Below are 15914 nucleotides of genomic sequence, written 5' to 3'. Positions count from 1 at the left end.
ATGGACAACTTGGAGAAGCAGCTCATCTGCCCCATATGCCTGGAAATATTTACAAAGCCTGTGGTTATCCTACCGTGCCAGCATAACCTCTGCCGAAAGTGTGCCAATGACGTGTTCCAGGTAAGCAAACACTTTTATTTGAGATTAGTATTGATTATTAACAAGAAGAGAAGTCATGGAATACCAAAACAAGGTTTTGTTTTCAAGTAGCCTAAGGCCAGCCCATACTGTACACATAGGCTACTGTTGTAGCTAATGTAGCCTATGTAGGCATTGGTATATTTCTGTCAACTTCAGAATCGGATGGATGAATCCGAATCTGAAGAATCATCAATCAATTTAGCCTACATTCCACTAACTCTGAATAACTGTCAGTCTGCTTGTTTTTCTCCCGTTGCATCCCATCTCGAATGAAACAACAACCCTTCAAACTTTGGCAGAGTCGAGTCGAGCGTCAACCTCACTCACAGCCTAAAGGTTTCTTGATTTACGACTGTTTACAGGCATCCAACCCGTACCTTCCAACCAGGGGGGGCTCGGTGACATCCGGGGGCCGCTTCAGGTGTCCGTCCTGCCGACACGAGGTGGTGCTGGACCGCCATGGGGTCTACGGGCTCCAGAGGAACCTTCTGGTGGAGAACATCATTGACATGTTCAAACAGGAGTCCACCAGGTGAGACTGATGACAAGAGACGAGCAGGTTTATTAGCCTACTTCTCCACTATGAATTGAAAATGGAGGACCCTGATGTAAACAAGACAAACGTCTTTCTCTGCTCTGCATCCCCTTAACAATTGTGTGTGTATTGAGCCGTACTGTATTATTGTACCCATTCTGCAATCTGTTAAATAAAGTTTTCATTCATTCATTCACTCCTGTATAGGGCTGGGATTTGGCACTGATTGTCCAAATTCGATTCTATTTCGATTCACAAGGTCGATGATTCGATTTTAATTGACATCAATTCGAGTATAGGCTTGATTGGCGCCTGTTTCAGGGGGTCACCACCTTCCATTGTTGTGAAGAGATGTCACTTGTTCAGCAGAAACTCGATGCAAGGCGAACTACAGATATACCTGCAGGACAGAAATAACATTTAGCGAAAACCTTCACATATATCCACTGAAAAAAGGCATTGATTAAAAGATTGATTTTTTAAAAAGGAATTTGATTTGATTGAAATGAAACGATTAGATATTCTCTAATCAAAATGTATCATCTCTAATAAATTGATGATACATAAGACATGATGTGTATACATGTATTCTCCTGATAGAAGCAATTCAGATGCCCACACCTCTTTTCACACCTTTAGTCTCTAAGATTATTACCACACATATTTTCACACCTTTAGTCTCTAAAATTATTACCACACCTATTTTCACACCTTAGTCTAAGATTATTACCACACCTATTTTCACAATTTAGTCTCTAAAATTATTACCACACCTCTTTTCACAATTTAGTCTCTAAAATTATTTCCACCTATTTTCACATCTAGTCTCTAAATTTATTAACACACCTCTTTTCACATTTTAGCCTCTAAGATTATTTCCACACCTCTTTTCACATCCTAGTCTATGGATTTGTCCATACAATAAATGCAATAAATGGTTGTGTAATTGCGTTTTATACTGTGTTATTGTAATGTTCTTTTTTCTTTACTAAAATGTTCACCTTTAGTCACAATTTCATCCATTTAATCAGTGTCTCATATCAATTGCGCCCCTTCTCTCTTTGAGTTTGCTCAAAGCCCTGCGTGTAATATAATATAATATGGTTTCAGACTGGGTCCACACTCAAAAGAAATGTAGAAATGGCGATTATATTGTGCCCAACCCCGTATGGATGCCTCTAATTTTACTGCGGCGATGTGGTTATTGTTGCTGCCCTATACGGCTGGCTGATCTAGAACCTGGTCCTCTCTCACCTGCTAAAGGCCTATTACATAATTACAATATAGGCAGATAGGCCCACTCTGCATGGATGAATTGCCTGAGGATATATAGTGTTCCAGGCGGGTAATGAATCAGGAACGCCACTGTTGTGTGACGCGTTTCCCCTCAGATTAATCAACTGCCAGCTGTTCTGTGACAAACTGTCATGTCATCCTCTCTTTTATCAATGCTATTGCTATATGTACTATTTATATCTTCATAAAAATGCATAAAGTGAACAGATTGTTTTGAAAAGTAGAGTTGCCCCCCATAGGCGGAGGAATCTATAGCTTGCCACCTCACCTTGTTGTCACCCAACATCACACTGTACACATTTACATTTAGTCATTTAGCCTGACGCTTTTATGCAAAGCGATTTACAGATTGTGTACAGCAGGTGAGCAGGAGGGGTACCTCTCTAAAGGGTCAGCCAGGCTTTATTTATGAGTTATCCAAAGCTCTCTTCTGATTTGAGAGCAGGATGGAGACAAATAAATGAGTACTACCGAGTAGTACTACTAAGTATTAGTGCTAATCAGACTATGTACAGTGTTATAGTATTATTATGTACAGTGGCTCGGGAGGTAAATCAGTCGTTTGGTAATCTGGAGGTTCCCGGTTCGATTCCCGCTCCTCCCGGGCAGAGTGTCGAAGTGTCCTTGAGCAAGACACTTAACCCCTAATTGCTCCAGATGAGCAGGTTGGCACCTTGCATGGTCGCCTCCGCCGTCGGTGTGTAAATGTGTGAGTGAATGGATCAAATGTGAGGAACAAATTGTAAAGCGCTTTGGATAAAAGAGCCATTTACCATTTACAGTGATAAAAGTATAAATACACTATGGTAGTAAGTCATACTGGCCAGCGGTATTACTAGTAAGAGTAGGTAAGGGATATGTACAGATATCTAGTATCTACAGGTATGTGAAAAAGATTATATGCAGGTATGTACAGACGGATGTAGGTAAATATATATATATATATATACGGTAAATATAAATATATGTATACGGTATATACAGCATTATTGTACCTGCTATCATGTAGAGTTATGATGAATGATGGATTGATTGTGAATTGAGTTCCACCCTGGTTGATGTGGTGTCTCGTGTTTGGGGGTGTGAGAGAGGGCAGTGTGGTGGTGCTGATGAGAGGGCAGTGTGGTGGTGCTGATGAGAGGGCAGTGTGGTGCTGATGATGAGAGGGCAGTGTGGTGGTGCTGATGAGAGGGCAGTGTGGTGCTGATGATGACAGGGCAGTGTGGTGGTGCTGATGAGAGGGCAGTGTGGTGCTGATGATGACAGGGCAGTGTGGTGGTGCTGATGAGAGGGCAGTGTGGTGCTGATGATGACAGGGCAGTGTGGTGGTGCTGATGAGAGGGCAGTGTGGTGGTGCTGATGAGAGGGCAGTGTGGTGGTGCTGATGAGAGGGCAGTGTGGTGGTGCTGATGAGAGGGCAGTGTGGTGGTGCTGATGAGAGGGCAGTGTGGTGGTGCTGATGAGAGGGCAGTGTGGTGGTGCTGATGAGAGGGCAGTGTGGTGGTGCTGATGATGAGAGGGCAGTGTGGTGGTGCTGATGAGAGGGCAGTGTGGTGGTGCTGATGAGAGGGCAGTGTGCTGATGATGAGAGGGCAGTGTGGTGGTGCTGATGAGAGGGCAGTGTGCTGATGATGAGAGGGCAGTGTGGTGGTGCTGATGAGAGGGCAGTGTGGTGGTGCTGATGAGAGGGCAGTGTGCTGATGATGACAGGGCAGTGTGGTGGTGCTGATGAGAGGGCAGTGTGGTGCTGATGATGAGAGGGCAGTGTGGTGGTGCTGATGAGAGGGCAGTGTGGTGGTGCTGATGAGAGGGCAGTGTGGTGGTGCTGATGAGAGGGCAGTGTGGTGGTGCTGATGAGAGGGCTGTGTGGTGGTGATGATGAGAGGGCAGTGTGGTGCTGATGAGAGGGCAGTGTGGTGGTGCTGATGATGAGAGGGCAGTGTGGTGGTGATGATGAGAGGGCAGTGTGGTGGTGCTGATGAGAGGGCAGTGTGGTGGTGCTGATGAGAGGGCTGTGTGGTGGTGATGATGAGAGGGCAGTGTGGTGCTGATGAGAGGGCAGTGTGGTGGTGCTGATGATGAGAGGGCAGTGTGGTGGTGATGATGAGAGGGCAGTGTGGTGGTGCTGATGAGAGGGCAGTGCAGGGCTGTACGCTAAGCTTTTTCACTAGGGGCACAGGCACTTTTACCAACAATTTTACCATTATAGTGCACTCGCATTCCTAAGATGCCATTACATTGTTTTGGGTAGCATTTAGAAAAACTAAAATAATAAAAATGCAAGGTATTACTACTCTTATTGGAAAAATATTACCTGACACGGTTGTCGTAGGTTGGATTTATATCAACGCCGTTCTTCTTGTGAAGAGTAATGAGTGGCCCAAACGTCACTAACGGCTCCTCTTCCTTTGGCGATGAAGTAGGCGATATTCATTTTTATTTTAAGCTGCCTCCGTTGATCCGCCTCGGAAATAAGAACTTTCCTACCTAAGGCTGCTGTCACCGTAGACGACGATGTATTGGTTTGCATCATGTAGCTGTCTCTGCAGGCTGTGTGCCGATAGGACATACTGTGTTTAGTTAAGGGGAGACACTACAGGTGAATAGGGTAAAGAAATTAACTAATAGATATTACAATGAAACTTCCCCAGTTGATTACTTATATTAAGACAAGACTTTTTTGTATTACAAGTTTTCTGAAATTGTATGTTTAAATATGCAAATGAGGCATTATCTACTTAAATATGCACACATTTGCATATAATTCCAGGACAGAAATCTGAACATTGGATAAAGCCATTTTCAAAATTATAGTTTCATTTTGTTGACATATTAGAGCCAAAGGTTATTACAGAGGGGATTTTGGATATCTCTTTTTATCACTCCATAAATCAGAAAATTCTCCATTCAGTCCATTTTTATGGTAAAATTCCATATTTCGCCATGTTTATTTGAATAAAATGTGATATAAATCAGGGTATGAATGCGATATCAACAAACCCTTCTGTAAATACCTTCAGAACATAGATATGAATAGAACTGGAAGGTTTGGTGTATGTGAGTGCTACTGAAGTGGAGATTTCTGGCTCAGAGTATGAGGAAAAACTCTTAAAACTCATTTTTGGGAAAACGCCTTCAAAGTTCTGTATTGTAAAATGCCATACTTTTTTTTTAAACAGATATTTACAAACACAATACCTAATCAAACCATTAGTAATAGACAACCTAAACACATGCCTGATAACTGAATTATAATAATAATAATAATGATGTTATTGAACTGAACAGAACTACACACAGGCTACAAACAGTGTAGTACAGTGTAGTACCCCCTAATAGGCAAAAAATATTTGAATAGATATCACTATGAAACTTTCCCAGTTTGTTATGTACATATAAACTAAGAAAAAATATATTGCAAGTTTTCAGAATTTTATGTTTATATATGCAAATGAGGCACTTCCCCATTAAATATGTGCAAATTTATGGATGCAATAAGGCAAAATGAAGTAAAATAAACAACTAAATGTGTGTTATTGACGTTTTATTGTCACTAGTTTCATAGAAGACATGTTTAGGAAGCAAAATATAACAAAATCTCAAAATCAACAAGAAAAGTATATTTGCCTATTCACCTACAGTGTCTCGCCTTAAGCCATCTTTTTTTTTATCTACTTTTTCTCCCCATTTTCCCGTTTTTCTCCCATCCCCAATTTCGTATTGTCCAATTCTGCCCTCCCCTGTCTCGAACGCTGTTAGGCCATGCCTCCCACAAGCCGGCTGCAATGTGGACGAAGCCTTGCATCACGTGTCCCCTCCGGTACACGAGGAGGCAGCCGTCGCATCTTTTCACCTGCACAGCGCGATCTCTCAGCGGCGAGGGTCTGCGTGGGAGGGACACGCCGCCCCCGTCGCTTCCTGATTCTGCTGCGTAGGCGCACCAACCGACCTGTAGGAGTCGCTGTCCACAACGTCCGATCCCCACCCACCAGCTTCCCACCCCCTAATACTTGCCAATTGTATTAGTATGAACGACCAGCCAAGCTGGTAGCAACGCCGAGAGCTGGGCTCGAACCCAGCATCTCCTGCATTAGTGGCGAGCGCCTTGCCCACTGCGCCACTTAGCCGCCCAAGCCATCTTTTTTTTAAGTTGGGATTTCTCGTTACAAACGCAGTTTTCCCCGCCTGCGTCTGTCCCTTGCAGTATTTACAAAACATAAGGTCATTCTCAAATACTAGCCAGGGGAATAGTTTGAGCCAATCCGACCTGAACTTGTGGACCTTTTTAGTTGTGACAGTGGTGGCGGGTGCAGCTATCTCGCCATCTTCATCTTCTTCGCTAGTAACGTCGGCGTCTGCAGACTCGGTGCTAACGATACTAGAGCTAGCCATGTTGCTGTCGCTAACGACGTTAGCCATGATACCTGTAACGGTGGCTACTGCCACTGCTGGCTCACTGTTCTCTGTCATATTTTCATTAGACGGCCCACTAGGTCCAACACGTCGAAAATATGACGCCACTATACTAACGTTACTGGTGGTTTTCTTCATTTTTAGCCTAGTAGCTAATCAGACTGGCATCTACAAGCTGCGTGCACGATCACAGTGAGTGCTCCGTCGATTCCCCCCCCCCCCGCTGTTCATACCTGAGTGTGCAGCTCGCGTGAGTGACGTCATCGCGTCATCATCACACGCTTTGGATTAATTTAAGAGTGAAATGCGAATGCAAGGGTTGAAATCACTACTCGCAAAGGTGCGCCCAAATATTTTTCTCCACTCGCACAGGCCATATATAGGGGCAATATGCGGTACCCTCGTCACACTGTACAGCCCTGCAGTGTGGTGGTGCTGATGAGAGGGCAGTGTGGTGGTGCTGATGATGAGAGGGCAGTGTGGTGGTGCTGATGGGTCCACTGTGTCCCTCGTGAACCCCGGCCAGTGAGTCACAGCGCTGCCTGCCGACATGGATTACGTGAGGATTCAGGTCCCAGTCGTGTACAGTACAGTATGCAGCACCGATGTAGTCCCTCCCTGCTCTGCGGAACTGGCTGTATAACCAGGAGGCTCGTATGACGTCAGGGAGAACAGCCAAGAGTTCAGGACGTTAACGTTGGGTTAATTATTAATATCCTATGACTCAGCTATTATGGGAAGACTGGAGTATTGATGGATCGGGCGCGGCCTTGGTTTTATTCTTATATTGGGTAAAATGTGGAAGAATAATGTCACCGTGAAGCAATGCAACATAGAGAACAGACTCCCATGAATAATACATTATGTAGGGAGTGTGTTGTAACGTGTGTTCCTTTACTGATCTTCTTTTTAACACGAGAGCCGATCCAGCTATATACTGTCCACGCCGTTTTTATAGGGTAATTAGTCTGAGGCGTCATAGCATAATTAGCTCAGGCTATATGTCATAAGATAATTACTAATTTATCCATCGCTGGCGTGCACAGCCCATCACACAGAGAGTTAGAATATAAAGTATGGTTATGATGTGCATTTTCATTATTGCTTATATTTGACTTGGTCGAAGTTGCTGCACATATAGGGATGTCCGATATTATCTGCCGATATCGGCATTAAAATGTGATATCGGAAAATATCGGTATCGATTTTCAAAAAAGAAAAAGATTATATATTCTTTTATTCTTTTTAAATTTCTATAACCTTTATTTACCCAGGCAAGCAAGTAAGAACAAATTCTGATTTTATTTATTGTCAAAAGTATGCATAATGTTGTGTTAATTCAACAACAAGAGATATGTAATGTTAATTACCTGCATATATCGGTATCGGTTGATATCGGTTGATATCGGTATCGGAAATTAAGAGTTGGACAATATCGGTATATCGGTATCGGTAAAAAAGCCAATATCGAGCATCCCTATTACAACATATACTGTTGTACATGGCGGGGCAAGATGGATAACCAGGACCATGTTATGTGTTATAACATATACTGTATAGGACACAATTTAATAACAGTCAGGTGACAATACTGGTGGCAGCAGGGTGGTGACTGTCTGCAATAATAAGCCATGGTTTAATAAAGAGGTTAAAAGTCTCTGGGTTAAGAAGAATCAGGCTTTTAAAAGTGGAGATGTAGATCTCTAACAAGACTGCCCGGTATGGGCGGCTGGGTGGCGCAGTGGTCTAAGCGCTCGTCACCAACGCGTGAGACACCGGTATCGAATCCGGCTGTCTGCGTTGCCTCCGGCTTGGGCCGGCCGTCATACTGACTCAATTGGCAGAGTCAGCGGGAGGGGAGTCGATGGGTGGTAGTCTGGTCGTTGTAAAACAGAGACTCCTACAGGTCGGTCAGGGCGCCTGCACAGCGAGGACAGGAGATGTCGAGGGTAGTAGTGTGAGCCTCCCACACGTTACACCTCGCCAATGAGAGTCCGCGCTGGCAGGTGAAAAAGAAGTGGCTGGCTGACTCCGCATGTATCGGAGGGGACATGCGATAGATTCTTCAACCCTCCCTATCACCGACCAGTGGGGGGCACATGCAAGCAACGATCAAGACAGGGGAGGGGGGAATTGGCACGACTAAATTGGGATGGGAGAAAAACAGAAAAAGAAGGAGAAAAAAGTGGATAAAAAAAAGACTGCCTGGTATGAATTTGAACGAGCAGTGAAAACAACTAAGGCTAAGTACAGAGATAGTCTTGAGGACTAATTGAAAGCTGGGGACACCAGAGGGGTTTGGCAGGGTCTCCATGTGATTACTGGGTTCAGGAATAAACAGTCAGCTCAGGATGTGGACCCCCTACTCTCTGATAAGCTTAATGAATTTGACTGCAGATTTTTACACTCAGGTGATCAACCTAGGGTAGCTGATAGAGTGGGGTCTGTAACCGTAGTCGAGGAGCACCAAGTTAGAGCCTTACTCCGCAAACAAAATGCCTCATTCACCAATACTCTCTTATATATTTTTCTTATATTCTTTCTGAACTGTCTGTTAAGAGAAAGATAAGAAAAGCCACTGCCGTTCTCAATGTCCAAATCTGTTCTTACCCAGGTGTGTTGAATGATGAATCCCACTCATTCTTAAACTTAAATGCGCGTTCCCGTTCACACATTTGCATACAGACACGCCCCGCCAGCCCCTTATAAGGCGAATGAGGCGTGTGCAAAACAGCAGAGGTTCGCCATGGCATCTGCACCATGCTGATCCATTCAACAGGAAGCGATTTGCGACTGATCACAAAATGAGATTAGATTAAAATGTATTGTCATTATACAGCACAAGTCAAATACACCATAGATGGATAGATAAAAATGCTCCAGAAATAAATAAATGCATAAATGAATGAAATAAAATAAAAACATGTGTAACTGAGAGATTTGAACCTGTGACCATAGGATCCACAGGCAGCCACACTAACCAGTTGACTGCGACCGACTAATCCATAGTTTACACTTGTCAAGGGCCAATTGCGCAGTCGTTCAGTATTGGCATTAATAAATGAGATGTCATGCTAATATGTCATGTTCTACAGTAGGACTTATGATACCCAATAAAAACAAGTCATTAGAATAATAGAAGCCTACTTTGCTGGAACGATTAATTTCGCACATATACAGTACGTGTGTGTTTCTACATTTACCCTGAAAAATGGTGCTGACCAACTTGCTTCTGTTTTTACAGATCTTTTTCATTGGTCTCTCAGCACACTTAAAGTCCCGGCATGTTATAAATCTGCCATAGTCATCCCTGTGCCCAAGAAATCTAACACTGCTTGTCTGAATGATTGAATGATTACAGGCCCCGTCGCTCTGACCTCTGTCATTATGAAGGTGTTCGAGCGGCTTGTCTGCGATAATTTATCTAGTATTGTTAAGCTAGACATGTCAGGTCTGTAGAGGACGCTGTATCTATGTGTTTACACGCCATCCTGCAGCACCTGGAGGCCTCCGCCACTTATGTACCAATTTTGTTTATTGATTTCAGTTCAGCGTTTAACACGATTGTGCCTTTTAAATTATTTTTAATTGCTAGGAATCGACGAGTCTCTGTGCTATTTTATTCTAGATTTTCTCTCGGATAGAGAACAAGTGGTTAAAATAGGTCATATGTTCTCTAGATCCAGGACCTTGAACACCGGGGCCCCCCAGGGCTGTGTTCTCTCTCCTTTGCTCTATTGTCTATACTAATTACTGTGATACTCTGATTCTGTTAGATTCTTTAAATACGCGGATGACACAACAGTAGTAGGATTAATTAAGAACGAGGATGAATCGGTCTATAGAGCTGAAGTTGATAGCTTTGCTGTATGGTGCAACCGAATGACCTGCTCTTAAACACATCTAAGACGAAGGACATGATAGTTGACTTCCGGCGCGGGGAGGCAGTCCACCCTCCTCTGTTCATAAACGGCCAGCAGGTGGAGAGAGTAGATCGTTTTAAATTCCTTGGCATCACCATATGTGAACATTTTAAGTGGGAAGTTAACACCAGCCACATAATCAGCAAGGCCCACCAGAGGCTCCACTCCCTGGACTGGTGTGTCCAGGGAGGCGATGCTCAGCTTCTACAGAGCCACTGTGGAGAGTGTCCTCACCTCCTCAGTGACGGTGTGGTATGGAAACACAACCGTCCATGACATTGAAACATTGAGGGCTTTTGCTCGAAGAGGAGGATCTAAGGCAGGGGCTGGCAATTAAGTTTTGCCTGTGGGGCCACATTTTTTCCAAGCCATTATATGGCGAGCCAGAACCAAAGAAAAAGCCTGGCTAATTGAATGAATTGGTCATTTGGTAGTGACACTATTTTTTTTTTTACTCTGTGACAGACCACCTTATAACTAAGACATACATTTGTGGCAGAGGCAGAAAATGGATCAAAATAAACTAGCTGCATAAGTGGCGCATAATAAACTGTAAACAAGCAGTTCTTTCTATTTCCATTATTATATATAATAATTGTGTGGATTGACCATGTAGCGGAATCTAATTAATTAATGATTTGACATAGGCCTACTTTTTATTCTCATAATTATTACCCCATACTGCCAGACGTAGGACACATCACATCACGTTATTACTGGATTTAATATTTCCACTGGGAGGCGCTATTTTGTGCAGCCTGCTTACTTGCACATTTCACCTGCTGCTAGCTAATGACAAAATATCTAAATGGCACTATCCAAAAATCTAAAGAGGAACATTTACAGTGAAGAGTGTTTAAAGAGGAATGCCCACGTGTCTGCAAAGAATATAATATTGGAGGGCACTGTTGTGGAAAGGTTGTTTGACACAGCAGGAGACGATATTTCCAATTGTAACAAATAGGTAATTTATTTAAGAAAAGAAGTTCGTTAACAGCAAGAGCTATGGGTCAAAGATGATCGCCACAGCTTGAACAAAAACACTCTGTCCTGGAACCCTTTGCCTGTCCCTAAATCCCCTCTCAGTCCTGCCCCCCTGACAGATATGATGACGTGTCACATCATGTCAGATCTGACATGACGTACATTAAGATGATACGTAGATTTAACATTGGAGAGAGAGAGAACATGAGGAGAGATAAGCAAGATATGATATCCACACACGATATGATGTAAAACATTAAGAACATGAAGAGAGAGTGAGATATGTGTGTTTGTGTGTGTGTGTGTGTATGTGTGTGTGTGTCTGTGTGTGTGTGCGTCTGTGTACAGACGTGTGTGTATTGTATGTGTGTATTGTGACACAGGGAATGTGTGTGTGTGTCGGTGTGTATGTCTGTGCGACTGTGTGTGTCTGTGTGTGTGTGCTGTGTCTGTGTGTGTGCTGTGTATGTGTGTAAGAGAGAAAAGACACAAGATTAGAACACACGATATGATGTACTGAAATGTCCATCTGCTATCTTGAGGCTGTTTTAAGATTGAAGATTGAAGATTTAAGATCAGCCAGACTGTCGCCCTAGTGTCTTTGAGCCCTGCTAGTTGACCTATATTAAACTAGTCAAGACTAACCCCTTTCCTACCTCCACCCTCGTATACACATTTTCCCCAACATTCCCCCATTTGGGGCTATCCCTAGTCCCACCCAAATCATATAACCAAGAAAATGTGAACGTCTAACTAAACAAGAAACCTTACTTCATTCACTGGACCCCTAACGGACCAACAAAGGCTGACTACCGTTCTCACAATAAACACAAAACCGCTCAAAACAAGAGTAATAATAAAACATCAAAAAAAATACCCCAATTTATAATCCTAACCTGACAGACAAATCCCCCCAACCTCCACCGCTTACCAAATGAGCCACAGTTCCGGCCGGAAACCGCGACTCTCATCAGGGAAAGGAGAAGTTGACCGTCAGAACTAAACATAGAACATCCCTCCCAAAAAAAAATGACATTGTCTCTTCCATAACATTGAGTCCCAGTGTCCATCGCTCAGCCCCCCTTCCATGCCCACGCCATAGTCTCCTCACCGTATTGCCAAAAGTCACATTTTGCCAATACAGCAACCACCACGCCACACCCCCAGTCCTCGTAGAAGCATGTCCCCATGCCTGGACGGGAGGCGCTGGTACCGACCTCACCACGTGTCCCCCCATCTTCGACGGGAGGTGCCCATCTTGCCCACTGCGTTAGCCCCCCCCTTTTGTCCCTCCAGTCCCCAGAACCGATCCCCCGACCACTTCTTCTCAATGCTTCCTCAGGCTCAGAACCGACACTCTGCCGATGCCCCTTCCCATTCCGGTTTGACCAGGACCACAAGTAAAATAAACAAAAAATAATAAAAAAATAAAAAACAATGCAATGATTTTCAATGGTTGCAATCTCTATGCCGAAGGATCATTAGAAAATCAGACTAAAATTCCTAGTTAAAGGAATAAACCAACAAAACTGCGCTCAGACCATCCCCCGTCACTCTTAAAGGAAAGAACCAACAAAAAGAAAATGTCCCTACCTCACCATACCCCTAATCCTCTATCCCCTCGTCTCCCTCTAAGGCAGCATAAAGCTGAGGATATGGCTCGATTTGTGGCTCAATCTCTTTCTGTCCCACCATCAGCATTTGGCTCGTTACGTGTGAAGTTACCAGCCTACCCAAGAGAGGCATACCACAACAGAAAAGGAGAACCAATATCAACCCTGCCACCCCGATGGATATCCCCGTCTGCATCACTATGCTTCCCCACTGTCCCAATCTTTCCAACACCCCACTCCCCCACCATTCTTCATTCCGGCCAGAATTCCCCCTCAATTCCTCCCTCAAATCCTTCAGCTTAGCCATGGCCTCGGAGAACTTTCCCCCTGGCCCCACATTCGTCGGAATGAATGTGCAGCAGTACTGTCCAAACATGGAACAGACTCCACCCTTCTCCGCCATTAACCAGTTCAGAGCCTGTCTATTCTGCCACGCCACCGTACTGGTCGCGTGCATCTGGTCCCCCATTGCATCCAACGCCTCCTCGGTGTAATTGAGATACCGCTGCTGATTGTAAAACAAATAGTTGATCCACCCGGTGTTCTTATTGACCGATATCCATGGCAGAATAGACTCAAACCCTGCCGCAATCTCATTCTTAGCCATGAACTCGGCTGGAATGCCCCTTGGCTGCCCTATGCTGTCCAGATACACCCTTGGGTCTGCCTTGTAGCTACGCTTCGTTCGAGAGATAGGAGACTCAGAAGGTCCTTCCGTCACTGATAATGGTAGGACCACCATTGGCATGATCGCCTGAACCCGGGCACATCTACCTGACCAATCTAAAGGAAGTGTATTCCTCAACCTCCTACCGCCGCAGAGCCAGTATTGGTCCGCCAGTGCCATATCCTGGACATGAAAAGGGCAAGCTACAGGCCGTGGGTTGGTATCCACTCCCTTTAACACGACCCCGTGTCCACACTTTCCTTCTTTCGTACAGTTAGTCGTGATGCTCCAAATAGTAGTGCACCGCCCCTCTGCCACCTCCCCTACATCCCGGGTCCCCTCCTTTTGCAAGCACTCGAAATCCTTGGTCAGCCATAGTTTGACACCTCTGGGTATTGGCAACCCCGTCGCTACCCCCTGCACACGTACATCCAATTTCCTACACCGTTCCCGCATAGTGACATCCTTGAAATCCGTGACGTTTCCTGCCGCCTTAAAACGACTAGAGCCGAGAAACCCCAAACACTCTGCCTCGCACCAAGGGCGACTATTATGGGGCCCCTCCCATGCCTCTGCGTCCCTGTCACACTGAGCCCAACTGAACTTCGTGCCCTTCACCAGCAGCCTATCCGGACGTGCCTTGGAGCAGACATAACAATCCTCTATCTGATTCTGCGCGCTCGTGTACTGGACCCACTTAAACCACTCATTCCCTAAAGCCGCCCTATACATCGGGTCAGCCTCCGGGTCTTCCTCGTCATAGTCATAGTCGCCCCCATCTTGTTCCCCGGAAGGAAGCAAACCCCTCAACCTGGCCCAGAGTGAGCCCACTGAGTCCCTCAACGTTCCGGCTGTCCTCTGGAACATATCCTGTCCCCCCACCTCTTCCGACTCAGTGTCCTTGACCTCCCTTTTTCCCCTCACCCCTGTCCCCTGTGATTGGTTCGGGACAGGCTCAACTCTCCTATCTACCCCCACAACCCGATGCTCGTTAGTATAATGGTAAGTATCCCCGCCTGTAACGGGGGAATGGTCAAAATCAAAAACATGCCCTTGCGGTCCTACGGGAAACACCCCGTTTGGTTGTAGTCTTATCTTCTCCCCCCCTTCCTCGATGGAGGGAAAAGAGGGCGCCTGATTCTGAGCCTGGTCATGAAAGTCTGCTGGTACTTGAGCCTGAGCGGGACCCCGTGGGACTCCTACCCACTCAAACCCGTCATCCTCAAGGACGGGTCGACCGTGACGGTTCTTAATGACGTCGTTGTGCCCGGCCGACCGTCCGCACACTGCTGCCAACATCTGCGGGAGCATCAGCAGGCACTGCACCTTCCAGTTGCCGTCTCGGACCCTCCATGTCGGGTTCTGCATAACTGCGATCGATTGTATCCCCCAAGAGATCGCCGCTGGCCTTTATGCAGTGATTGAAGTGGAACCAGGTCGCTGATCCTTTGACTTGGACTGCCGTTCCAGTCGATCGGATCACCTCGTACGGGCCCTCTCTCCGGGGTGATGACCACTTTCTCTTGTGGACCTTTACGAAGACCAAGTCCCCAGGGATCAGTCTCGGTTTGGTGGCTTCCTTCTCCGCCTCCTTCTCCCCCTTTCTCTCCTTTCTCTGCTCCTGTCGAAACACAGCTTCATGTATTTTAGTCACTTGCTGAAGATATTTTTCCAGATCTTGCTCAAAAATATCTAATGCCGGGCCCCTAGCCAGGTGTCTAAATGGCGGTGCTGGCATGCTGCGGCCTGTAAGCATTTCATGCGGTGTTAGCTGTGTTTGGCGGTTTACGCTGCTTCTAATAGCCATCAGAGCAAGCGGCAAAGCATCAATCCAGTTAAGCTTAGTTTGCATACAGATTTTCAACAGTTTGTTTTTAATGACCAGATTGGCCCTTTCCACCTTCCCCTGCGACCCGGGACTATAGACACAGGAAAGGCGCTGTCTTATACCTAATTTCTGCATCAGCCCTTTAACCACCTTGTCGATGAACTCGCGGCCATTATCGCTTTGTAATATCGTGGGAATTCCAAATCTCGGAATGACCTCGCGACACAGGAACTTGATCACTGTGTCCGCGTTCTTGTGTTTAGATGGAATGGCCTCAATCCAGCGACTAAAGCAGTCCTCTACTACCAGGAGGTATCGTTTGCCCTGCACTGGCGTTATCATGTCTGTATAGTCCATAATCAGATGTCTGAATGGTCCCTCAGGGAGGGGTGTGTAAGCCGCCACTGTCGGTACTCCTTTGCGCACATTGCCCTGTAAGCATGTTAAACACCTGGCTAGTGTAACGTCAATTTGTGCCTGAAGCTTTGGGGACCAAAATCCCATTTTCGTGATT

At 45.4% G+C, this 15914-nt stretch overlaps 1 protein-coding gene across 1 annotated transcript in view; it reads left to right on the top strand.

Moving 5' to 3' along the window:
* Positions 1-15914, top strand: part of trim55b (tripartite motif containing 55b) — a gene marked incomplete at both ends in the record, with an annotated part of 43608 nt that continues 27694 nt past the window's right edge. The window contains 2 exons of the mRNA XM_084325542.1: positions 1-120; positions 504-673. Of these exons, the coding sequence (XP_084181668.1) occupies positions 1-120; positions 504-673 (290 nt within the window). The remainder of the gene's footprint in view (positions 121-503; positions 674-15914) is intronic.

The sequence above is a fragment of the Notolepis coatsorum genome (genome assembly GCF_963971535.1).
Source record: "Notolepis coatsorum genome assembly, chromosome: 12".
Taxonomy (NCBI): domain Eukaryota; kingdom Metazoa; phylum Chordata; class Actinopteri; order Aulopiformes; family Paralepididae; genus Notolepis; species Notolepis coatsorum.
This window is presented reverse-complemented; position numbering and strand designations above follow the sequence as displayed.